Source organism: Thunnus albacares, chromosome 23 (assembly GCF_914725855.1).
Source record: "Thunnus albacares chromosome 23, fThuAlb1.1, whole genome shotgun sequence".
Taxonomy (NCBI): domain Eukaryota; kingdom Metazoa; phylum Chordata; class Actinopteri; order Scombriformes; family Scombridae; genus Thunnus; species Thunnus albacares.
In genome coordinates this window covers 10445702-10471696 of record NC_058128.1, presented here as the reverse complement: position 1 = coordinate 10471696, position 25995 = coordinate 10445702, and the positions used below count along the sequence as shown (strand labels likewise).

At 40.2% G+C, this 25995-nt stretch overlaps 1 protein-coding gene across 2 annotated transcripts; it reads left to right on the top strand.

The window, feature by feature from the left end:
• Nucleotides 1-431: 431 nt before the first annotated feature.
• Nucleotides 432-25343, top strand: LOC122975638 (hepatocyte growth factor-like). 2 transcript variants are annotated; one of them, XM_044344165.1, is made up of 18 exons: nt 432-674; nt 4331-4493; nt 4632-4744; nt 5370-5484; nt 9846-9988; nt 10186-10306; nt 11180-11298; nt 13314-13485; nt 13693-13826; nt 14948-15041; nt 16246-16385; nt 18941-18973; nt 19208-19316; nt 19409-19483; nt 21355-21492; nt 21779-21885; nt 22000-22133; nt 22536-25343. In XM_044344165.1, exons 1-18 carry the CDS (start codon nt 617-619, stop codon nt 22710-22712), a joined length of 2145 nt encoding a protein of 714 aa, XP_044200100.1. In that variant the 5' UTR covers nt 432-616; the 3' UTR covers nt 22713-25343. The 2 variants fall into 2 exon arrangements, with proteins under 2 accessions (XP_044200100.1, XP_044200099.1); XM_044344164.1 differs by having other exon boundaries at nt 13675-13826.
• Nucleotides 25344-25995: the final 652 nt, after the last annotated feature.

Below are 25995 nucleotides of genomic sequence, written 5' to 3'. Positions count from 1 at the left end.
CAGCCCATTAAGCCAAAATACAGTATGACCTGCAAATGAGCAATGAAGCAAATCCCTAAACTGTCGTTTTAAAGTTGCACAGATAAGTGATTTACAGAACAACTAAACCATTACAGTTATACTACCACTGTTGGCTTATTCTGGTTGACTGGTTTGAGTAATTAAAATCTTGCTTAAGCTTAAATGATTATAAAATAAGCTAAAATGGTTTTGATGATTGGCGATTTTTTGGAGAAAACTAGGTGGAGTTTTATTTGAATTCACCTTCATACATGATTTATTTTTTATTTTAACTCTTAATATCTGAAAAAAGCAGAACATAAGGCAATTAGTTTTAGTTTTATTTTGAAAACAATAGCCGGAAGTTGTATTATTTATTCCAGAAGACTTGACAGGAGTGAGGAGAGACGCTGATAGAGAGGAGTACACACTCAAGTAAAAGGGGGTTGAACCGAGGACGTGTGGTTTCTTGGAAAAGTGGCATCTGTGTGAGGAAGCAGAGTCTTCTGCTGGTCATCATCAGCCACTCTGCACTCCATAAAACCACCGACTCTGTCTCTCTACTCATTTTAACGCACAAACCTTCGGATTCTAAACTGCTCCCAAGTTGTTAACCATGAGGACAAACGTATGGATTTACCAAGCTCTGGTGTGTGTTGTGGTGTTGGATACAGGTAAGTCATGAAGAGCTGTGTTGAATATCTGTATCAGCTATAGTATGTGATTCATCTGTGTCATTTAACCTCATGTTAAAATATAACTTGGTTTCTTCTTTTTCTGCATGTGCAGTAAAGGGATTTGTAGACACAACACTGCAGAAAATTACACTGAAGAATGAAAAAAAAAATCAAACTAGTTAGAAAAGTGGGCAAAACCCAATTAATCTCCCATTTCTCATTTTATGCTCCAATTATGATTTTGACACTCAGGACTTGACTTTAAGTATTTTACATAAAATATTGATGCTATGTTGTGTGTACAGAATCATTTTTTAAAAATTACTATTGAGTATGGTACTGAATGAACTTGATCAAGCCCTGTCTTCCATTATTGATTTGGCGCACTGTTTGGATAACTGTGGTAATTCATTGAGGTTTGTGAAAAGACTTCCCTCAAGGCTGTTTTCTGAAGAAGAACATTCAGTAGCTGTTTTGAACAGTAAAACTTGAATGAAATAATTGAGTAGCTCATTAAACTGCTCCTCCTTTCCAAGACCTACTGGAGGTCCCGTTATTACAGTTCACAACTGGGTCTAATGCCGAAACTATTGCCTAAGATGTATTAAAACTGAAGTGTTTTGAGCAATAATATTTGACACTTGAACGTTTCCTCCTGCAGAATGAGGACGTGCACCGTCCCATTTTTATCCGCATAAATGTAAAAACCCGTGCCAAAGCGCCTGGTTTGAAGTAGCCTACATCTGTTGATGTTACTGCTTTGTCATAAAACTTTTTATACAGGTCGTGGCCATCCAGTTTGAGTAATAGACACTCTTACATCTGTTGGACTAACGCCAGCTACTGAGAGGATAATGTAATGTTGCAGTACAACCCAGGGCGCACGCACGACCGCCAGTCCCTAAAACGCATCCAAACGAGCGCAGGTTATCTGGTGGTTACAGACACTGTCCCGGCTTTACATCCGCCCCGCTGATAAAGCACTGAATTCATAGTTACCACCTCTGGGGGTGCCGACCCTGACCTGTGACCGCCCTGGATTTGGGGAAAGTAAAATGCGCGCTCCGGATTGTGGTATTCGTGCGTTTGTCCCGGTAGAGAGATAGAAAAGGGGTGTGTTTGTGTGTGTGTGAGGGAGAGCGAGAGGGGCGTGGGGGTGGGGGGGTGAGGGGGGGTAACATCTGGCCGCTGAGCCCATGTTCCACATTTTGCGCTCTCTGAAGCAGATGTAATGTCTGCTTAATTCCCAGACAGAGGCACACCTTTAACCTGCTACTTTCCTGTTGTTCATATAATACAAATCTTTCCATGCACTGCTTTAAATTTACACATTTTGTGATTATCAGTGACCTTTTGTTATCCAAAGAAGGTTAACTGGAGTACTTATCCAGCTGACACTTCCATGCTTTGCTCAAGGGCTTAAGTGTGAGTTTCTGAGGAAGGTTAGAGTGTCATTCACTTTTACATTTTCCAAGCCAGAGTGGACAATCAGACCTGTTCCTCTAAGCTATTGCTGCCTCTTCTTATTAAATCTCATCGCTCTCACTCACCCTTTGAGCACCTTTTATTGTAATCTTCAACTTCAGCAAATGTTTGGGATTTGGAGATAGCAGGAGTCTGACTGCAAGGAGAGGAAGAGACTAAGTGAAATCTAATTGAGCAGCCTGGCCAGACATCAGGGCTGGAACAACACTGTGATGAGTGCCAGATGTGGTCCAGTGGAGCCCAAACATTAATAACACGTCCTCCCCAAAAACCATTTTCAACCATGAGGAGCCTCTAAACGCTCCACAGTTTACAATATCCTAAGTACACACACAACGACTTGTGTCGGATCTTGGCACAAGAGCATGTTGCTGTAACTCAGTAGCATGAGATTTTCCTTTGTGATTTATATCGCACTTGCCCCTAATTATAAACGGAAAACTATAGTAACTAAAGACATAATGCATGTAAAGATGTTTCTGTAGTCGTTAGAAACTGCATTTACAGTAGAGCTCCATTCTGCTGAAGGATGGGCTCTTTTTCCAGTAGGTAAAAATGAACGATTTGTATCACAGAGGATATGCTCTTAAAATATGGTTTTGTCCTGCCTTTGAACCTGCTTGGATCTTGTGTACTTCTTCCAAAGAAATGGCTCTCAACAAAGACCTATAAATAAAAAGTGTCCTTTTGCAACTTTGACAGTTCTCCAGTTTTTCATCATATACTGTACTGTGTGTTTTCTAGTGAGTGTTGGATGCCAATAGCTGAGAGACATTACATAAAACTTTATCAGTTAGTAAAAATGTTGAGTGACAGGAATTCTAAGTGCATCTTGTTTTGTTCCCCTAAAATATGAACGTAATTCTTGTTGCTCAAGATGAAAGGAATAAACTACATGTCACTGTGGTTAATCAGCAGGAGTTCTAATGAGACTTTCATGACTGTTGAAGAGTCATGAATGTCAAGTTATTGAAGTGGGTTTTTGTTGGAATCATGGATTTCCATTAAATACATCTACAATAACATAAAACTGTAACATAACAAATACAGCAGAGTAGTAAAAAACTGCTGAAAAAGCTGTGTTGGCTTTTGAAAGTAGTAAAATATGAGATATGCTTTCATGAGCATTAAATCTCCAACTGGGACACCGCAGCGTATCAGCCTGTTGGATGGACATCATTCTGTTCTCTTGGCTGTCTTCACAGTTCAGCACCAACTCTGCATTTCTCAGACAGCTACCTCGGTTTGAAGCAGGAGTGCTGGGGGGCATTTTGAGCCGGGCTTTGATCCTGGACACACTTCATACTAGCTTTTATGACACATAAACTTGTCTGCTATACCTCGGTTTGGCCAGCACAGCTGAAGCATGATCTAAAGGAAGGTGATGAAGAGCTGCAGGATAGCAGAGTTGGGAGCGGGTTCAAGACATCCATAATGATGCTTCAGTATGATTCAGGAAGGTGGTTGTTAACATGCAAACATGGGGCTTGAAGCAAACTGTAGTTGAAGGATGCTTTCATTAACAGCTGGCCACACATTTCAACATAAAATAATGAAATAATTTCAACTTTGTTCCACTTCCTCCTTTCCAAGAGTGTTCAAGCTGTAAGATACCAGAAGGAAACTCAAGGGAATATTTTCATCAATCTGTTATCAGTGAGACTTTAGGGCATGTGTCCCCAATATTAGACTAATGTTTGATGCGCTCTAAAACAAATCTGAAAAGGAGTTTTTTGTCATTATTCTCAATCACATTGAGCTACTTAACACATGCAGAGGAAAATAATATTTAACATTAAAAAATAAATGTCAAAGTAAGCAATCAAGTAACCACGGGCGTCTGAATTAGAGGATGTCCTCTTAGTTGGTGTGAATGAGCAATGCCGCCTTCCATGACAAACATAGTCTTCACAGAGCTGGCCACTACACCTGCTGGGTCACATGACATATGCAGCATTTATGCACTATGGAATAGATGGTATAGATTGGAAAGATGGTCATGAGTAAGACCTGCAAGTGTATATGTGTAAACTCAAGACAGCTGTATGATTGCAGAGTTGGATGTCAACGACAACTGGAAGCTCAGTGCTTGGAAACAGTGAAATTAATATACTGGCTGTGGCAAATAATTGAGGTAGGTGTTCTCATGTGTTGTCATGCTCTTCCAGGTTGCTGTAGAAGGACTCACCAGTCATTACAAAAGTATGAGAAGACTGAGAGCCACATGCTGGTTTGCACAGACTGTCCTCAGCCCTCTTTGGTACGAAGTAGCCGATCACAGGAACACTGCGCCCGCAAGTGCAAGAAGGTCAAGAAAAACTTCAACTGCAGGTGAGATACATTTATTCTTCTGTTTCTCTGAAATCTGGCTCTTGGTTTCTAAGGTTCTATTTTGCCTCGCCAGTATTTACATATTTTTGTTGTTTATCAGTCGTTCATCTCTCAACTACTTCCCGTGTGTTTCTACAGGGCTTTCAACTTTCAAAGGCACAACAGGAAATGCCACTTGCTTCCCTTTGACCGTTTCACACACGGTGTGCAGAAGCAGGCCAACACCAACTTCACTTTGTATGAAAAAAAAGGTAAATGTTATAAATTTCAGAGGCTGACATCATGTACTCGTGTTTTTCTCATGAGAAGAGGTTTGTTGGTGGTTGTGGGTTGTTAGGTTGTTGTTCTTAGTATGCTTGTGTTGGCATTTTAAGGACTTTGGTTTCTCTGTTGACACAATAAAAGCAACTAACCCGCCATCTCCCTGCTGTTTAATCACTCCGATGAGGAGTGAAGCACGCATAAACATGTAGCAGACCTGAGTGGAGTGTAAACAAAAAAATTCATTGCTTACAATCAGACCGCAAAGGCTTTCTCTAGCGCAAGCTGTGTAATCTAGCACTTTAGAATTTACTGAAGAAATTTACAGAAACTCCCCTCCGGTGACATTTAATGAACTTCAGGGAGTTGTCTGTTTTGGGAGTAACACGCAAACTGGGACATACTAAAATGCTTGCTATAAAAAAGTCTTATTGACCATACATGGACAAAGCCAAAATAAAGTCCAGGTGGTCAAGACAGCATATGCAAATGAACTTTTAATTGATTAAACACTGTATAAACTGGCAGAAAAAGAGTACACATGGACAACTTGTATCAAAGTGAGAACATGAATGGATGTTTCAAAAGCTTTTTTATGCCTTTGCCCTCTCTCAGATTATATAAGGGAGTGTATCATCGGCACCAAGGACAACTACAGAGGGAGGAGGTCTTGGACAAAGTCAAACATAACTTGCCAAGCTTGGTCTGATAATAACATCAATGAGCACACGTAAGTCCTCTCTGTTTTAACCACAAAAGTCAAAACAAGACATACATCAGTGACATGCTCACAATGACAATGTTAGCATGCTGATGCTAAGCAGGTGTAATCTTTACCATAAAGACCATCTTAGTTTAGCTTCTTAGTATTTTTACATTTGCTGATTAGTACTAAACACAAACTACAGCTGAGAATGGGAATATCATTAGCTTTGCAAATATTGGTCAAATTTTGACCTGATGGTACTAGATGAAAGTTAAGCCAAAGCTTTATAATTCATCCTGAGGGGGGCATGAATGTGTGTACCAAATATTATGGCAATCCATCCCATAGTTGTTGAGACATTTCACTCAAAACCATAGATGTTAAGGTCTTGGTGGTGGTAGAAGAAAGGTCAGGGGAATGCCAAAGATGTTAGGATTCATCCTCTAAGAACCATGAATGTCTATAAAAATTTATGTGCCAATCCATCCAGTAGATGTTGAGACAAAAGTCCAAAGTCTTTTGGATTCATCCTTTGGGCAGTATGGATAACTGTACCAAATTGCACGGCAATCCATCCAATACTTGTCAAGACATTTTAATAAAAGCCAGAAATGTCAATCTGGTGGTGGTAGATGAAATGGATAACCAAAGTCAGAAGAATTCATCATCCAGGGACAGAATTGTCACTGAGTTGTTGAGATATTTCAGACCAAAGTGGTGGACTGACTGACATACTGACAGATTGACATCGGTGGAGTAGTTACAGATACTCACTTGTCACCTAAGGGCACAGTGCCTTGCTCGGCAGCACTCCAACAGGTCTTTCAGCAGGAGAAGGTGTTAATCATTCCATTCCCCTTGCCAGATTCCTTTAGATTTGAACCAGCAGCCTTCAAAGCCGCTTTCTGTAATCTTTAGGCTTCCATTACCTTCCTGGATGCTTCTTCTCTATTTCTCTGTGCCTGATATTGAACAGGCCCCAGAAACTGATTTACTGATGTTCAGATCATCTCCTTGCACCTCGGGGGTTAAAGGAAGGTGGAGGTTTGGAGACGGTTGAACGTTTATCCAGAGTTAAGTCAGATTTCTTTCAACACATGCAGGGATGTCCTCCCAAATGAGGTTGTTTTTATGCTGCACTGTAGGCCATCAGGTGTATCCCAAAGATGTTTTCTCTCAGCTTCAGCGAGGCAAGATCAGTAAATTTGCGAAGATGGTTCTGTGCCAGCATCTCATTAGCAGTGTTCATTAGTTACGAGACATTTTAACTGCAGCGGGGAGGAGGGTTGTGAGACAGAGTAATAAGAGTTTGAAGAAGTGCAGAGTGAAAAAGAGACAGAGGGGAGGTAGAATGAAGGAAAGAAAGCAGAGATTTATAGACTGAAGTCATGTTCTGTCTGTTGTCCAGCTGAGCTCACAAAGCGACAGACATGCTGAGGGAATATACAAGTTCACTGATCCCTCAAATTAAAATACATAGCTGTGTTGGTCCTCTGTGCTCCTCTCTTTTCCTCTTCTTACATGCAGTCCCTCTAATCCTCCCTTCCTTTTCCTGAAGCAGCTCTTCACATTAGGAATGCTTTGTCATTGTTTATTTGACACACGGTTCGAGTCCCCTTCCCAGATGGCAAATGTAACATCCGACAACATTGCCCCGGCTTGTCAGCAACTTTTAACTTTCAAAGGGTCAGAGGGAGCTTTACTTAAGGGAGATTTAGTGCCACTGAGGGGTTACCTAACATGGGACTGTCCCGCTGCGTGAGAATTACCACCATAATGAACCACGCACCATTTGAGTTTCAGGTAACTATTATTTTCATGCTTGACCGATCACCGTGGGGCAGGGGTGATTTCTCAGGAGGTTCCCTTCCAGGAATGGGACTTCCACCTGTTGTCTATATTTAGTGTTTGAACCAGGTCTTTGAAAGAAGTGTGTGTTGATGCCCAGCAGAGTGTGGAGAATGGAATGTTTCTGTGCATATTAATAATAACAGATAACATTTCAGTCATTTATTTATCCTCATAGGAACCAATGGGAGGCCAGAGTGCTCACTCAGCTACAGAAACACATCCCTGCAGTTTGGATTTAATGTCAATTGCGTAAAGATACTTCAGCAGTGTTTTGATGGCAGATGTAAATATTTGCATATTAATTATGGATTACATGACTACTTCAATGTGAAAGGGGTTGTTTGTAGCGATGAACCCACAGAGAAGTATCACCTAACTCTGCAGTTCCAGTCAGTTCTATGGAGTGTTTTAGCAACTTTTAGCTCATTGTTTTGTTTTTATAGCAACTTTACAGTTCTGGTTCACTCTCGCCACTGTCATCAGCAACATTTTCAGCCACAGTAGGCTGCTGTTTTCAGCAAAAATGCTCTGTAATGCTTCTTGCCCAGCCACAAACAGCAAAGTTAGTGACTAGTTAGTGAACGTAGTGGAGCATTAGGAGATAAAGAGCTAGGAGTAGTTGGTGGTTGGAGGGGTTGGCGGAGACCAAAACAGAGCTAAAAGTAGAATTGATATTGAACTTGCCAGGTGACCAGAAAACATGACTTTCTTGTTGATAAACTTATGTTGCTCTGTATCTGCTTGGCGTGTCAACAAACTATGCCATATCAACTTTAAAGATGATAATATATGAGTGTTGTGGTCACAGCTTCTCTCCACTGCCCCCGAGTGGTCAAAAAAATCCATTATTGCAGGGTTATGATTCATAAAATCCCTGCTTGCTTGCTGTAATCTTTGAATACTTTAGTCCTTTGGATGCTTTAGCACTGATGCATGACCATGTTTGTTCCATACTCACCAGGTGCATTTTGCTAGACATTTTGCAGCAGTTACTTCAGGTCTAGATTTCATCTTTAGTGATATCCAAAATCTAGCCAATATGTTTAGCCGGCCCAGAGTGAAGCATGTGTGCAGAGTGTCTGCCTGCGCTCCTATGGGAACAGACTTTGGCAAGGAGATGAATAACTGGCTAACATCTGTTAGCGCAACATCATTATGGCTAACTTGCTCCCATGCTTTGGCCTTTTACAGACTCTCACCAGATGCAACCTGTTTTGTAAAGTGAGGACCCTTGTAATTCCATTCATAAATTAAGGATACTGTATTATGACAGAAATATATTGAGCTTGTGAGTTACACACAACAGATGTGAGTTTTGGCACTTGGCACAGTGCTGCTTTGGAAGGGAACAAGTGTGTTGTCTTTGTTATATGTACAAGTGAAATGCTGCTGTTAGTCTTAACCCTATTATATTTTTCTGTAGGTAAAAATATACAGTGTTTCCCTTTCTTTCTCCTTTGCAGTCTCTCTCTTTTTGGCTAAGTTAGATGCCTGAGCTTTCCTCTAGTTCTGGGTTGAATAATGTTGTGCATTAGTGTAGAAGCCTTGCATAAGCCCCAGGGCATTGAGAGGAGAGTACAGCAGACTCCCCCAAGAAAAGAGTCATTGCCTGGGGTAGAGTGTTCAGACGAGCTGCTGAAGAGAGGGCGGACTCTGGGTCTTTTTTCTTTTCCTGTTTCTTTTCCAGCACGTTTTTTTCTTTTTACATCATTAATTAAGAAACATGCTCCTGCCTTTTTGCTCACTCTCTTATGCTCACTTGTGCTTTTTTAAGTCACTTAAGTCAGTCACTTGTTTCTTTTCACCCTTCTTGCATACCCAAACCTTTTCCTTCTGTCTTCTCTCTTTGTCTCCCTGGGTGGGAGGGGGAATGCGGTCGGCATGGATCAGGGGGTGATGACATGCCAGCTTTTCTTCATCCTGTCCTGACAGAAGACAAATTTCACACACTGTCCATTTAGTATGGGGATCCCGTGGACCAGCTAGGTTCTGTTTCTTATAGTCTTATAGTCGCATGTTCATACTGACATGATGTAGCAGTTGACAGAGAGGGATTAGGTTTAAATGTGTTCAAAGGCTGCCAGCAAAAGACCTGCTTGGGCTGTTCCAAGTGGTTCGTAGCATTGTTCTGTGCTGCTGGTGGTCACTGTGCTGTGACAGAGTCTGGCTGCTTCACACATGAGGGAGCTGGGATATGGTAGGAATTGGTAAGGCGATCATGCAGAAGGTGCAAACCTGGAGAGGCGAAACGTATTGATGACTTATTTTGCATAGAATTGCTAAGTCTGATCATCCTAGGATTTAAAATGGAACCTTGTCACACTATAGGGACTACCATTTCTCAGAATGAAACTTACATGTTAATGTAAATGCCTTTTGAATTTATTTGGCTTGTTACTGAGAGCAGTAGCGGGCATGTACGGTACTGTATACACTTCTGGAGCAGCCGAGCGTGCAAGCACTCCCTAAAATTTATTTAAACAGCTTACAGTATCAGTTAACACTTTCAATAATGTCTGTCTGCTCCCCTGTAGGTTTTATCCTGATAGGTACCCAACGCAAGACTTGAGGGAGAACTTCTGTCGGAATCCCAACAACGATCCTGGTGGTCCGTGGTGCTACACCACAGATCCCAACGTACGAGCTGAGGAGTGTGGCATACCACAGTGTTCAGAGGGTAAGACTCTCCCAAACAATATCACTGGGCAATTAGATTCGGGCAACTAGAAAGCAGAAACTGAGATGTGATTGGGCATTTAATCAATGTTTATGTGGTTTATTTCTCTCTAAAAGCCATTAGTTGTGTTTACAAGTACTCTACCATTCATTGCCAGAGAAGAGAAGGTTTTAATAAATGTTGAATTGTGTTGACAGAGGTTTGTATTACGTGTAACGGGGAGGATTACCGGGGCAAAGTAGACCATACAGAGAGCGGCAAGGATTGTCAGAGATGGGACTCACCAAGGCCTCACAAACACCACTTCCAGCCCAAAAAGTAAGCCACAAAGCTGATAATCACATATTTACATTTCTCATAGACACCGCAAGCACACACCCATAACAGATGCATAAAGAAACTACAAGAGTGTACTCAGCGGAGTACAGATCTCTGCCAGGTGTGTACAGTCAAGATTTCAGCGAAGATAACAAAAACAGGGACTTATTCATCTCATATAAGAATGGAATTCATTTGCAGATGCTCCAGTTCAAGATGAGACCAAACTTTTCTATGAATGTCAGTTTTTGAGCCATGACAAAGTAAGCGTTGTTTTTAGCCTAGCTGATTGCTGGAAATGCCTTTTGCTATAGACAAGGACTGCTAAAAAGACAAAAGTCTAAGCTTCACGATAGGCTCATAAGGAATCTTATCAATATTTATTTGAATTCACAACACAACCTGCTCTCAAGGTACCAAAATTTGGCACAGATTCATCTAACATGGCAACAAGGCATGATTGGTTGTCCCTAGCAGAAACAAGATTTCAAACTGAAGCAGTTGTTGGTCACTTGTGGCCCCTACTGGCTGGTTAAGACGAGTGAGGAGTCAGCATTCAATGGCGTTATAAAATAGGTTTTTCAAAAACTGTGAATCACCGCAACCATGAGAGGTCCTTGAGCATACAGCCATAAATGTGCACAAAACTATTAGGCTAATGGGTCCAGTAGTATGTGAGATTAGCTGCGGACAGATGCACACATGGACACACGCACACACACAACCAAACACATGATCCCCTCCAGGCTTACACCTGGCGAAGATAATGATGCTAAATCTCAGGAGAGGTAGACGTCACCTGTTGTTGTGACTTATTTCTCTCCCCTCTAATTTCTTTCTTTCCTCACTGTGTCCTCTCAATTCTATTCTCAGGTACAAGGACAAAGATTTAAAGGACAACTACTGTCGTAACCCAGATAATCGTATGCGTCCCTGGTGCTACACCACGGATCCCAAAACTCCATGGGAGTACTGCAACATCACTGTGTGTGGTAAGAGTCTACGCGTTGTATATATACTTAAAATCCCCATAAATTCACCATTTGACAGAGAGCTTTGTGGACAGAGCACCTCATCAACAAATCAACTGAAGACCAAATTATTGTGTTATTCTTATTTATGACTCTGTTAGTTTTCCTCCGTATCTAGTTCTCTTTATGTTATAACAGTTCATATCACTCGGTTAGATAGCCATTTTAAGATTATAGTGTTGAGGTTTCCTGGCTTAGTTTTTGGACAGACAGATTGCGGTTGGGTACTACAAGCTAGTGGTTTGAGGGCACCAGGGGGTTTGTTACATACGGGACTTTGGGGGTTTGGGGGTAGTTGTTGTGAGCCGAGTAATAAGCCCCCCTTCTCCCATGCGGAGTCTTTTAAGACTTTTGTTTACCCAGCTTGGTGTTTCATGTGGTGCCTGGCTTCAAATCCTTCTACCTCAACAAGGGAGAGTAAATAGGTTGTTTGTAAAGGGGAGGGTCTGACTTCAGAGAGACAGAAGTGTTTTACTGAGACCATTCAAAGATGATAAAGGGCCGTTAAAAAGAGGATTACAATAGAGGCTATCATACGGAGATGGTATGAACATCATGATATAAACAAAGAAGTGACAAATTAAAGAAAGAGTGGAGTGGAGAAACATAATGCAGATATGTAATTGAATGGCTTGGTGAGCATAAAATACACTATGGCCTTCACAGTCACTAGATTTCAACACCAAATGATGGAATATCTTGTGAAAGAATTAGACTTAGAGAAACTTGATGTTGGTTTTTCCTTTAATTTGGTGCTTACATATATAATGTAAGTTTAAATAGTCATTTTATTTTGGTATGATAAATCATTTAAGTAATTTATCATGTGAAAATACTAAACATTCATTGGTTCCAGCTTTACAAGTATTAGGATTGTGGACTGTTGGTCAAACAGGGAACAAGTGAACTTTATATGCTACCGTTTGTAAAGATTTTTGAGACTTGTGTGTCGACAGAGTTATAGTTGAGATAACGTTTGCTTTCATATGTAATATAAAAGACAGAGGGGAAAATAGAAAGAATGGCTGCCAAAACAAGGTTAAGCGATTGGAGAATTTGTTCATTTTTTTCTTTGCAGGCACATTGAAATATTCCTCTCTCTTTGTCTCTGTCAGACACATACACACATGTATTTACAGTACATGTTATGATTTACAGCAAGGGCGGATGATCTGCATTTGTCCAGATGTGTGTATCCCTCAATGCCTGCCCTCAGAAAGATAAAAACCACTGACCTGTACTACGCAGTGCACACAGACACTGGCATGCATTACATCAAGCCAAAGAATCCCTCTTTTCCACCCGCCTTCCCCTTTATGCCTCAAAACATTCCCTTTCCTCCTCCATCTTCTCCCATCTCATTTGTCAAAGGCTAAAGAAACAGAGACAGAAATCCGGAGGGGAGAAGTTGCTCCTCATGTACTGCTATCCCCACACTGCTGAAAAGCAGAATTCCATCTGAAATTGTTTGGAATAGTTTTCCTGAGGATAAAGTTGCCCCAGCCAGACTGGGGCTTGGATTAGATGTGATATATTTGGTTGGGCCGCAATAAACAAATTCACCAGAAACATCATTTTTATGTTTAATTTAAAAAGAATTATTCATAAATATGATGAGGCTTCAAGTTTTTATCACAACGACCTGTACCATTGTGTGATGTCAGCAAGTTAAATAACTTCTTCTTGTTGTGGATGTCCCTATGTGCAAGAATGTGGGGCACCAGTGTTATGAATACACAAAAAGTTTCCTATCGCAGATGAGAGGAGGGGGCCGTGCTACTGTTTTTGATCATCTGTCTCTAGGTTAAACATGACACATTCTTCTGGGGATTAATATCTCCCACCTTCTCTCCCTCCCTCCTTCCTGCCTTGATTTTCTGCATCTCACTCTCTTCAAGAAACTTTTCTGTTGCCTTCTCTCTCATGCTTGCACTCACAATTACAATTTTTATGTTGTGTTTTTATTTCTCTACCAGACTCTAACTCCAATGAAGACACAGATGTAAATGTAACAACATCCTGTGTCCAGGGAAAGGGCACAGATTACCGAGGCACAATGAATGTCACTCCAGAGGGTGTGACATGTCAGCGTTGGGACTCCCAGTTCCCCCATAACCACTCCTTTCTTCCTAAGAACTTCAAATGCAAGTGAGTAATGCATGTTTCATGGTTCCTGACAGCTTGGATTCAGTTCTTTAAACTTTGTCAAGGAGGTAATCTGTTTATTTTGTGTGTTTGACTGTTGAAATGCCAAAAAGAAAAGCACTGAAAGTGAAACTTGAAATAGATAGCTTTGCTGCAAAAATACAGTCATCAGCACCATCATTTCAATTGTAGTTTTTGTGTGTGTTATAGAGACCTCCGAGAGAACTACTGCCGTAACCCTGATGGTGCAGATTACCCATGGTGCTTCACTACAGACCCTAATCAGAGGATAGCCAACTGCACCCACATCCCCAGGTGTGATGCTGAGGCCACACAAAAAATGGGTAAATTACTCTACAAGTTAAATTTTAAAGGAATGGGTAAACATTTTTGGGAAACATGCTTATTCGCTTGCTTGACAAGAGTTAGATGAGAAGATTGATGGCTCTTTCCAAAGATAACAAAATCCACAGTGTCTTCTTGGAGTCTTCTCATCACCATGAGTTTGTCAGGCGACCAGCATAGACTCTAGGAAGTTACCGCACCCTGCCAAGAAATATTCTGGCACATAACTGCCCGTAAAACCACAACTTGTTTATACATTTCAGTTTTTTTCAGTATGCATTAAACAATATAATAGCAAGCTTTAGAGTTGCTATTAAGCAGATTTTATAACTTTTGGGCAGAGTCAGGCTTGCTGGTTCCTCCTGTTTCCAGTCTTTATACTAAGCTAAGCTAGCCAACTGCAGACCCTAGCTAAATATTTACCATATAGACACGTGAGTGGTATTGTCCATCTCATCTAACTCTTGGCAAGAAAGTAAATAAGTGTATTTCCTGAAATGTCGAAATATTCCTTTAAGAATACCAGAGCTTTTTCTCAGTGCCAAACTTCAAAAGAATGGTTAATATCTTATAAATTCCTATGCGATATCCATGTAAATGCTTCAAAAGACATGTCATGTTTTTGCAAAGTGGAATTACGCTGACACTCTCTGTATTGCTCCCGTAGGATTGGGCCACATGGCAGCATGCTGCCGAATGAATTCCATTAATGGAAGAACAAAAACAGCAGACTTTGGCAATAGTGTGTGCTGTCATTTCCCATGTTTCTCTGCTTTATATTTCAGAAGACCACACATGTCAAAAAGGAGCCAGTCACTGACTACAGGCCCTCTTCTGATTCTGTTTAAGAACAGACATCATTAGATTTAAATGTTGTATCAAATTTGAGAACCACCAGTTACACAGGGGCCCTTGACATTAAATTGATCCAAACCACAAAGAGAAGCATAAACCCAAAATAGGTCTTTGTGTCTGCACATGCATGAATGTGTTTTAGTGAGTATGCCCACTCACCGATTGCATTTAGGTGTTTGAGAAACTGCTGGGCTCAGTCATTCATTGCACTCCTGGGAATATTTAACATGAACAGATAAAATGACTTCATCCTGTTCTTCCTCAGAGTGTTATGAAGCCAATGGAGAGACATACCGGGGCACTTTATCCATAACTCGATCAGGGATTCCTTGTGCAGACTGGTCACATCACATAAACAGGTAACAAAATGCTGAACATGCTGAAATGCTGAAAACTGAATCCACACATAAACATGTTTTTGTGCACCTCCTGCTAACTCTTAGTCAAGCTTGAGCTGTACTGAGAAACACTGCAAATATTTCCTAGAGAAGCTGACATTCTTTTCAGCTCTGTTGATGAGTGTTTGTTGAGAACTTAGCTCCCATTGCCTTGTGAAAATCCCTTTCGTATGAATGAAGCTAAGTAGTGAAAACAAACAGCAAGAGGAAATCAGGGGTTCCTCAGGGGTCAATACCAGGCCCAATTATTATTCATCTAACTGACGAGAGGAAACCCTGGGGTGCTCTCCAACTGACCCATCCTGACGGAAAGGTTGCCCACTCCAGTGCTGTTGCTTCATGCTGAAGTCAGGCTGTTGGAATTACTTAATTTACAGGAATTTTAAAAGCCAAAATGGCACAGACAGATGGACATGTTCCAGAGCCGACCCCTGACCCCAGGAAGTGCTTTTTTGAGGAAAGTAGATCAAAGCCAATCAGCTCCCTCGCGTAGACTGCAGCCAGCAAGTCTACCCTGCTCAAGGTCAAGGGTCAGCCCAGGAAAAACTGCTGAGAGCTACAGCTTGTTTAACATTCTCTTGGGAAGTGAAATTATCTTCACCCCCTGACAAATTGTTGCCCATCGCTTAGCATTATTCTTGTGTGTGTATGTCCAAACTCCTACCTAGTAATTGCTTTTCAGGGGTATTTTGTATATCTGAGCAGATTACATTTAATTCTCGCAGAGCAAAGTGGAACGCTGCAAAAAGACACACGATTAGATGTGAATTCCTACAAATCAGGAGCACAACCAAATCGTTCCATAGAGGATGTGGCTCCTGCTGGTCTGAGCTCTGCCGAATGCTTAGAGTGCATACTTTCATACTCCCATGAGCACTCTTCACAAAACTCTGCGTTTCCTTCTACGGGCTCTGTGCAGCAAATGCAGAGGATTCATTGCATTATAGGAAAGCCAGAGTCAGACTTTCCAGGCAAACCATGGTTACTCACAGTGTCTATGTACTGTATGTGCGTGATAGTGTATGCGCAACTCCATGTATGCACATGCTTGTGTGTTTTTAGAGTGTGTATGAATCTTCATAAGACATGGCCCAGTGTTAGCTCTGATACACTGTGTGCAAAATAACAAATGGAATATGAGAATCTGTATTTGTGTGTTTTACAGTGGGGATTCTCACTCTACAGTATCCCATGTAGGGTTGGAGAAGAACTACTGCCGGAACCCAGACCAGGACAAGCATGGTCCTTGGTGTTACACCAACCCAAATAACCGCTTGGCTTGGGACTACTGCAAACTGAAGCACTGTAAGTGACTTAAATAATCTTGTCTCTTCTAATGTCTGTCTCTGTAAGAGCAGATGCATCTGTGAGGCTGTTTACACCACCGAGACACGTTGCCGTTCACATCTGTGTCTATCATGCGTCTCCAAGGTGTCCAGCTGACCACTTGTGTTCTGACTTGTGTTCTTACTGCCTACGTCACTTCCGCTAGAAGATCAAAGGGCCCCGCGCACAGTTATTACGTCAGTCTATCACCAGACAAGTGCCAGATTTGTTCTGCATGGGCCAGCTAAGAAAACAAAAATGTTTCAAGAACTAGTATATGTGTATGGGCTATTCCAACTGTTTAGATTGGCAGGACAAAGTAATTTGGTGTTGGAGAGCCATCACTAAAACAACCACCATGTCCTGCATTGATGACATATTTTTCTGTTACATCCTTGTCAGGGATGTATCAGGATGCATTAATGTTTACACTACAAAAGATATGTGGTCAAATGCATCCCAGAGTGGTTTGAGTGATCAGAGTCACAATACGTCTTGGTGGTCGTATACCGATCGCCCAAGACGCATTTTAAAACCAAGTGGAAACAGGGTCTGCGTTATGTCAGCCATAAATATTAACAGACCCTTTGAGCACCATAGTAGAAGGGATGTGAATGACACACATGTTGTATAGTGCAAGTTTTAAGTGATCTTTTTAGCAGACACAGTTTGACATTTGGGCAAATATTTGCTTTTTCACTGAGAGTTAGATGAAAAGATCAATAACACTCTCATGTCTCTACAGTAGATAGCAATAGATTATCTTAGCTTAGCACAAAGACTTGAAACACCTGTAAACCCATAACATATCGGTTTTATACTTTGGTTTTTGTGAGGCTTAAACAAAAGAGATACAATGTTTTGAGTGAGCATTAGAGGTGCTGGTTGGAGCTGTTTGTGCTGTAGTCTTTGTGCTAAGCTAACCAGCTACTGGCTTTCTGTATTTACTGTATAGGCATGAGAGTGTCAATCTTCTCATCTGACTCTCAACAAGAAAGTAAACTAGCCTTTCCCCCAAAATTTGGGGAAAAATAAGGTGCATGGTCTTCCAGAACCAATTAGGAGGATAAAGCAGAGTACAACCTCTCCTGTACGTTTAATACAAGCTGTGAGAGTTTAATCAAAAATTGTAGAACTGTGAAAGGAGTGTCCATATATCTGCGCTGTTATTCAGGACTTGATCCCTGTTTGGGGGCAAACACAGCGCCTCCGTTGCTGCCTATACAGATGCACTCTGTGCAGTGCACAAGCAGTGGTGAAAGTAAGAATTTGAGGAATGTGGAGAAAAGTATTTGCAGTGTTTGGAGTTCTGTGTGTTTTCACACCTGTGGGTACCTGGCTAATTGCTGCGGAAAGCAGGTGTGAATTGTTAGCTTCAGAAAGTTACAAAATTGGCACTGTCCAACATCTGAAGGGAGCTCTTCACCACTTAGGTTCATGGCGTAACCACCATGCTTTTGTATACACATGATTGCCACTCCACATATCCTGTATTCCATCAGAGCGTCAGTTGTGCACATGGTCTGAAATGTAGCTACGCATCCACAGCAAGCAATTGAGCCCATGAACGGTGAGGACAGTGTATTATGATAAGGAGTAAGGTCAGCAGAAGTATTTGAGCAAACAACAATAACAAATAAAAAAGGTTTTGAAGAGAAACAAAAGAGCTTGTCATGGTTTCCGCTTCTTCTGCCGTCATCTTAACATTAACAATATTGTAACGCATGTTTATGCTGTGCAAAACGGAAAAGCTCTCAAGGAAGATATTGTGACGTCAGCCAAGGATGATTGTACTTGATCTGCCTTCCTGCTCCCTTTAATCCTCCAAATATTTACAAAGTACACCGGCAAGTATGTGAACAATGCAGCACACATCACAGCTGCTTGTCAATTTATGCATGTTTTTAAAGAGCAAGTATTTCACTGTCCAGCACCTCTGAAAGAGCATGAATGGGCATCTAGTATAGGAGACAGAGTGGTGGTATATGGAGGCACATACAGTACAGTAAAATAACACAAATGATTTAGCTTTGCAGCCTTCTTTGACTGCCACTAAAGGGTCATAACTGTTTTTTCAAACAGCTAGTGGTTTATGTAATCTGTTAGCCATGTTTTTATCCAATTGGTGCAGAATACACAATGTTCAAACACCAAACAGATGCAGGTTTCTGCTGCCATCCTTTCCATGTCATCACTTGAGAAAACACACACTCAAGTGGCTGGACCCCCTTTGGCTGGTTTCAGTCTGGCTGCATAGAAGAGCTTCTTTCGAATGGCCGCACAATAATTTCCATAATGTAAAACATGTCTTCCGTGAAGTTTTTGAGGTCTTGAGCAAATTTATTTGCTGCGGTTGCTGACCGCTATAGCCTGCAACAATGATGCCGATTGACAGATAAGTTTTTATAAAGTGTAGAAGTGTGTCTTTTTCAGTGAGGTTTCATGCATTGTGTGTCAATGTATGGTCAGCATTCTGAATTATTTCCTGCTGCTGGGTCTGTTCTTACTGATGTGCTTTGCTTTAATTCTATCAGGTGAATCAGCTACAGTGGCTCCTCAACCAGAGGGTGAGTGTAATTTTTGCTTATCTGGCTTTCACCAGTCTAGTCCTCCTCTTGTCTTTTTATCTCTAATCTTTCGCCCTTTCGCTTTTTACTCTTTACATCACATCCCTCTGTTGTCATTTACCTGAAAAAACATATTTTATGGTTGCTTTTTAAAGTTTTAATAAACATTTTCCCTTTGAAATGTAAATAATATATCCATCTAACATAGAGTATCAAAAATGTCTTCTTGTCTAGCTCTAACCAGACCCAAGATATCATGCTTTGTGCATATAAACACCAGAATTGTTGGAGGACACCAAGTTCAAGGCACAGATGGCAGCTGGGTTGTAAGCATCCAAAGAGAGTAAGTCATTTTACAACTGTATATTTCCTATATCCCTTTAATGATTTTACATCTACTGTAATGGTTAAAAACATGTTCTCATATTTTCTCAGGAAGGTTCATTTGTGTGGTGGCTCACTGATCAGAGAAGACTGGGTTTTGACAGACCAACAATGCTTCACGTCCTGGTAATGCTCCACATTCTGATACTTATCCTTTTTGTTCTCTAACCTTCACCAAATCCCTCTCTCATGTCCCTCTTACATGTACTGTATATCTTAAATATGTTTCTTTTCCTCTTACTGCCCCTCTTTTCTAATGTTTAAAGTAAAGATGCAGGCTATATCCTGTTTACTGAGAGTTACCCACTCCCAGACAGGCCTGACCTGAGATATGGAACAGAATTGTTTGGCCTGTTTAACTTCTGTCAAAGCCTGTCATACACATATATTATCTCTACATCTGAAGTAGTGGCTTTATGAAAATGTCCTTATCTCTCTAGTAATGTACAGTACTTTACTGCATCTACTTTACATATGGGGTAGATCAGTAGCTTTTAGCTGATGTCTTTAGGCACAGTTTGTGTCATGGAATGAACCAGGGTTTGCTTCTTGTCTTGCTGTTATGTCTTCACAATGTGCATGTTTGCTCTATGAAATGGTTTTATATAATATATATATATATATATATATATATATATATATATACATACTGGATATTTAAATTTCTAGGATTGTGGGTTTGTAAAGATTTCTTGTAGCAATGAATACAGAAATGTGCCTATTTTATTTTTCATGCAGCAACTTTTTGAAAGCTATTGCAGATAATTCATCTGACCACATGCAATATTGCAATTCTTATTGCAATTTCTTTTTATATATGAAGTGTACAATAAATGTACTGCCCTGGCTCCACAGTGCTTAAAGGTAGAGTCATTCTGGAGAAAGATAGTTGATGTTTGAACTAAACACCCAAACAACCCCTCCCTTCGTGCTCCTTCAGAAGCTCCAAGGCAACGACCAAAAGAGAAATATGGCACTATTCAGAGCAATGCATCAGCTGTAGATTCACTTCTGTTCCTCTTACACATTATCACGAACAGAAAAAAAAATTTCGTCTCATGTGAGCACAACAGTCCATCCACACTCTCCGTCTCTCTGCGGCCTCCCCACTTTTCACTCAACCTGAGTTCAACATCTCTGACCACAGAAGCAGCCGTCTGTCAGCTGCAGCTCCTGGGGGGCTGAGAGGACAGCGGCCGGCCAAACTGTCTTCACCAGGCTGACTGACAGCACAAATTTACTGAACCAAATAGTTTGCATGTCGGCTCCGCTGAGAGAAATTTACAGTGTTTGCATTTATTGATTCATTGATACGGTTAATAAGTTGAAAACACATATACAGCAGGATATTTGTGTGATTTAAACAGCTGCCTGCTCAGATTACGCTTCACTATACGTGACAGAAACAGATTTCAGAACGTAAAAAACACGGGGGGGTCTCAGTGAAACTGCCTAGGATTCAGTGTGGACTGATACATGTAATAAAATGGAAGCGTATCTGTTCTGTGAGAAAAACACTATCTATGTGAATTGGCCACGGCCTCACTCAGTTTGCAAGCCTTCCCTCACCATTCAGCGGTTGCTGACGCAAGACTGTCATGTCCTCACACAGACAGCTGCTCTGATGACTTCCCTCTGTCCTGTGCATGAGCACAAACGCCCCCTGCTGTTGATTGGCCAGAGCAGTGTTGTGTGGCTCGCTCTGAGCCACTGTGTTTACATGCCCATTTACAGAGTGCTGTGTATGGACATCAGACAGAAAGTGTATTGGATTAGAATCGCTGACTTTACCTTTAAAAGTAAGAGCACTGTAGATCTGTGCACAACTAATTTTCTCTAGAATCTCTAAAATTCTCTAAAAAGTTTTAAGGGATCGTATTTTTTGCTAAATGTGTTGCTAATATCAGTTCAATCTCTGATCAGTTAAATCATTGATAAGTTAAATCATTGATAAAGAGGGTGAAAAAAAATCTTACAATGGTCCTTGTGGTCATCAGTGTTCCAGATCTCAGGGAGTACAGTGTGCAGGTCGGTCTACGCCACCTCAATGAGTCCTCAAACCACCCAAGACTACGCATCTCTCGTCTGATCTGTGGCCCAGAAGGATCCAACCTGGTTATGCTGAAACTAGCGGAGTAAGTACTCACCTACTCAGTAGGTCTCCAGGAGTTCTGATGTTAGCATGTAACTAGTCATAAGGTAAACAGGCCTGTGGTTAGTATGATACAAATGATTAGGTAGTTTTTTTTCCCGCCCAAAATTTTAAAATTTTAGTTAATTTATCATTTTACCACATTGATTTTATGTTGTTACTTCAAAAATGAAGTAAAAATAAGTATAATGAGGAGGGACTTTTATTTGTGTGCGTACAGTATGTTTTATTGTGACTATAATTTATGACTATTTTTATGTTTGTCCTAGTCCTGCCCCTGTGTCTGAGGGTGCCTCCACTATTCATCTTCCAGTAAAAGAGTGTCACATCACCGAGGGCACCAACTGCACCATGTATGGATGGGGGGAAACCAAAAGTACTGCCTTCTTTCACTCATATACCAAGCCACTTCCCACTTTAACCATTATTACGACAAAAGGATTTCTCTAACATCAAACACTCACTATTTTGTGTATCTTTCTCTGTACAGATACAGAACGTGATGAGACACTGAATGCTGTGACTATGCCAATGGTCAACAATGACATGTGCTCACAAATCAAAGGGGATGCTGGGGAAAGCAGGATATGTGCTGGCGGCAAGAGAGGAGAAGGTGTATGTGATGTAAGGATCTCAAATCTATTTCTACATCATGAAACAGACATATGACATCAATGTACAGTATGTGAAAGATATTTTAACCAATGCACAAAAATTGTAGATATCTAGTTTCCACAGTGAGGTCTGTGGATTATCTTCGGACTATTAACTGGGACTATTTTTCTGGAAAGACATTTGAGTATTTGGGTGGAAGCAGAAGTTTCAATGATGAATATCTCAAAACATTTGGCAACTTAAATTGAAACAGTTTTTTGTAATTTGGGTGAACTGACCTTTTAAGCATTCTTTTTGTGTTTTAGACATTTGGGGTTTGGTTTACTTTGAAGATATACAATGGAATACAGCATAATGTCATTAGTAGCTTGCTTCCTCACTGACATAATATTGTCCATCCTGTCCGTGCAGAAAGACAATGGTGGCCCATTGGTCTGCCAAGAACATGAGCGCAAAGTCATCATCGGTGTGAGCATCCAAAGGACAAAATGTGCCTCATCGCAGCCCGCACTTTTTGTTAATGTTGCTTTCTACTCTGAGTGGATATACAAAGTGTTCAAATTTTACCCCAGTTTGGAGAGGAACTGATGGTGTGGTGTGAAAAATCAACTCCATCCAGGACTGTACCACAACCTCTAAGGGGAGGCGCAGCTTTGGGCCAGAAAATTCCAAGACCTCTCCAACATGGACCACAGGGGAGGAATGAGTTTCAGGAAAATGACCTTATGGAAAGTGGCCAGTTTGGGATTTTTGTGGCCGAATTTGTCATTTTATGAAGAGGTCAGAAACTAGTGATTGGAGCAATCGAGACTGGATATCCAAATGGAATCTTTCATTTTGCAAATGAAGACATCCAGGTTGTTAGCCTTAATACCTTTTTTTACAACCAAAGTCTTGGGCACATGGACGGCGGACTAATTGTATTTTGACATGTTCAGAATTTCTGAAGCCATGCAAAGACAATGAGAATGACACTTGTGACTCAGTATTGTCTCCTGGAATATACTTGAATATGGACAGAATCCAGTTCACGATGGTTACCTCATGCGGTAGCTTCCTGTGACTGAGAGTTCTTGTTTTTTTATGTGTTGTGCTGGACTGCAAAACATCTTTTTACCTCCAACACAAGTGATGTGGATGGACACAAATGGCGTTCCTTAATGTCAACAAATATACTAATCTGTTCATAAGTTTTGGGATACCTTACAAATATCACTTCAACAGTGATGAATGTTATTAAGTTACTAAAAGAGTCCAACAAAGAACTATACTAATACCAAAAAAGATGAAAAGCAAAAACATGAAAAGGTCATTATAAAATCATAATTAGGTAGTAAAGACCCTAAAAGTCCCTGCGAGAATATATCTGAGAATCCACATCTGTGAGTCCGGTAAGTTCAAAAATGGCTTCAGATATACCACTAGTTAAGTATGTAAGATACACCATTGCTGCTTGAAAAGCGAACTGCAGCAGACTTGGCAAACTGTGCAGTGCTAATTGTGTGCAGTAGCTGGACTACCTTTTCCCTAGTTAGCTGTAACTGTTAGTTTCCCCATGAGAGGGTCTAAGTAGGACTGAGCGAACTGCTCCAAATCTTATGCTAATATTTGTAGCATGAGAGAGAGAAGAGCCATGCCAAATATAACATGGCTATTTGGTCTCCACTTTGGAGGGAACTGTGGCCCCTGGCGGGCTGTGTGTGGTCAGTAGGATATTTTATACTTTTTTTGTTTCATAGAAGGTGACTCCTTATGTGCATAACTGCAGATTTATTGAGTATGTTTCTGCCATGCTGTAAGATTTTATAGGTCTTATAGATCTGGAATATTTTTGGTTCACTTAGTAACATCAGATTGGCTTCTTCTTGCCTCTGATTATGTTTAATATTTAAAGAAACTGGTAGCTTGTAAGTAGTAGTTAGGTATATTTATTTTTTTAATTAGGAGATTACATTGTTGTAAACTGAATCCAGATTTTGGTGATATTCAGATTTTTGTTTCTTTGCTCTGAGAGTAATGAAGGCATTTGACTCCCATGGAATAGCCACACAAACATCAAATAATTTGATAAGGACACCATTCTTCATATAGTCACAGTTATATTTCAAGGCTGTTGTTTTATGCGAATTTTGTGTTTTTTTGCCAATATTTTCAAATACTAGCTAAAATAGAGACAATAAAATAATTTATAATAATGAAACTCTTAAAAGTTTGTTTACAACAAAACACAATGTGGAAACATATCAAATTCAGGCAGATTAGGCAACTGAAGCCTAATCAATAAGGAACAAACCACTACAGTTGAGGATGTATAATTACAATATCATTGGCTACCTGTTGTTGGCCATTTCTAGTTGATAAACAAAATGACAATTTATGAAATATTATAAATATGTTTGATGTTTGTTAGAGGTTAGATGACAATTTACTTAGCTAATTAGACTTGGACATGGATGTGTTTCTCTTAAATAATTCAGTCTATGACCATTTGCAAACATTTTCAAAAGGCCAGATGATACCTATTGCCCTAAATTCCCTAAATGATACCACAATGGCCCTGTGATTCACCTCTCATTTAGCATTAACAGGACTGTATTTTACTGTGTTTGTGTGGCTCTTACCTGAAAGTTTAACCATGTATTCTATTCTCAGCTCTGAGTTGAATGTTCTGATTATCACATGAAAACTGGTACAATAAAGGAACAAACATTGACACATTAGACTTTAAGACAATGGACTGTATGTTCCCACCAGTCAGTGAGTCATTTTGCTCTTTGTTCAAAATACCAAAAAGTACTTTGAAGTAAAAATGATCAGCGTGGCCTTTATTGTGTTTTGAGGACACATGCAGTCCTCTCAGTAGCCCTGTGCAGGTTACAAACAAGATCAAATTTACCGGAATAAAACTTTAAAACATTAAACGTGACTGACTGATTATAACAGTGAAACCAAACATCAAATATTCTTAGTGATGGACCATATAATTTTATTGTGAATTGATCTGTTTTCTTGTCAACCATGCTCTTATTTCATTTTAACTGTTATTTAATTTACCGTTATGTAAATAGCTCAGTGCATTGTGTAAATTACAATTTGTAATTTTTGTAAATATCATACTTAATATTTTTACTTTGTGACGATTCTGTTTATATTTGTACAATGTAAACTATAACAGCTGCTATTTTTGTGTTAGTGAGTTGTTTTATACCTATGACCTTTTTCTGAATTTTGTAGCCTTCGTATTATTCTGATTTTAATAAACAACTTGATGTTACATTTAGCTATAAGCTCTACCTCTGGTTCTTTCTCTTAATATTTTGCCATGATTAAAAGTGTTGTAAGGAATATGCCAGCAGGACACACACAGAATTTGTTTACTGAGTGTTTTGTTTACTCCATATATCACCCAGAGCACTAGTACATGATTAATATTCTTAAGTGGTCAAAAGTTACAACCACTGTAGGACAGAAATAATAACATTTCTTTTGGATACCGAATTTGGACATCCCACACTCAAGTGAGATTCAATTTAATTTGGATAACGATTTTGAAACTTGTGGTTGCTCAATATGAGATAAGATATACTTATTCCTCCAAATGTGAGAATGATTTTTTTGTATCATATTATATTGAGGCAAACACTGCTTTCTTTGGGAAAGACTTTTTGGTAACCCCTCATAGAGCTATCAGTAACACCAAATTTGGCCTCAACTTAAGGTTTGGATGAGAAAGTCATTTCAATAACTTGCAGATGATACATAGCAGTTGAAATCACATTACAAATGTCATATGGAGATGTAATTCAACTTATCTGGCTTCATGGTGTCAAATTCCGACAGGTCATTTTGCCAATAGGCCACTTCCATGCTG

Coding starts and splice junctions, on each gene's coding strand:
- LOC122975638 (XM_044344164.1), top strand. CDS start 617: ATGAGGACAAACGTATGGATTTACCAAGCTCTGGTGTGTGTTGTGGTG. Junction 13,486..13,674: donor CCTAAGAACTTCAAATGCAA/GTGAGTAATGCA, acceptor TTTCAATTGTAG/TTTTTGTGTGTGTTATAGAG. Junction 21,886..21,999: donor TGGATGGGGGGAAACCAAAA/GTACTGCCTTCT, acceptor TTCTCTGTACAG/ATACAGAACGTGATGAGACA.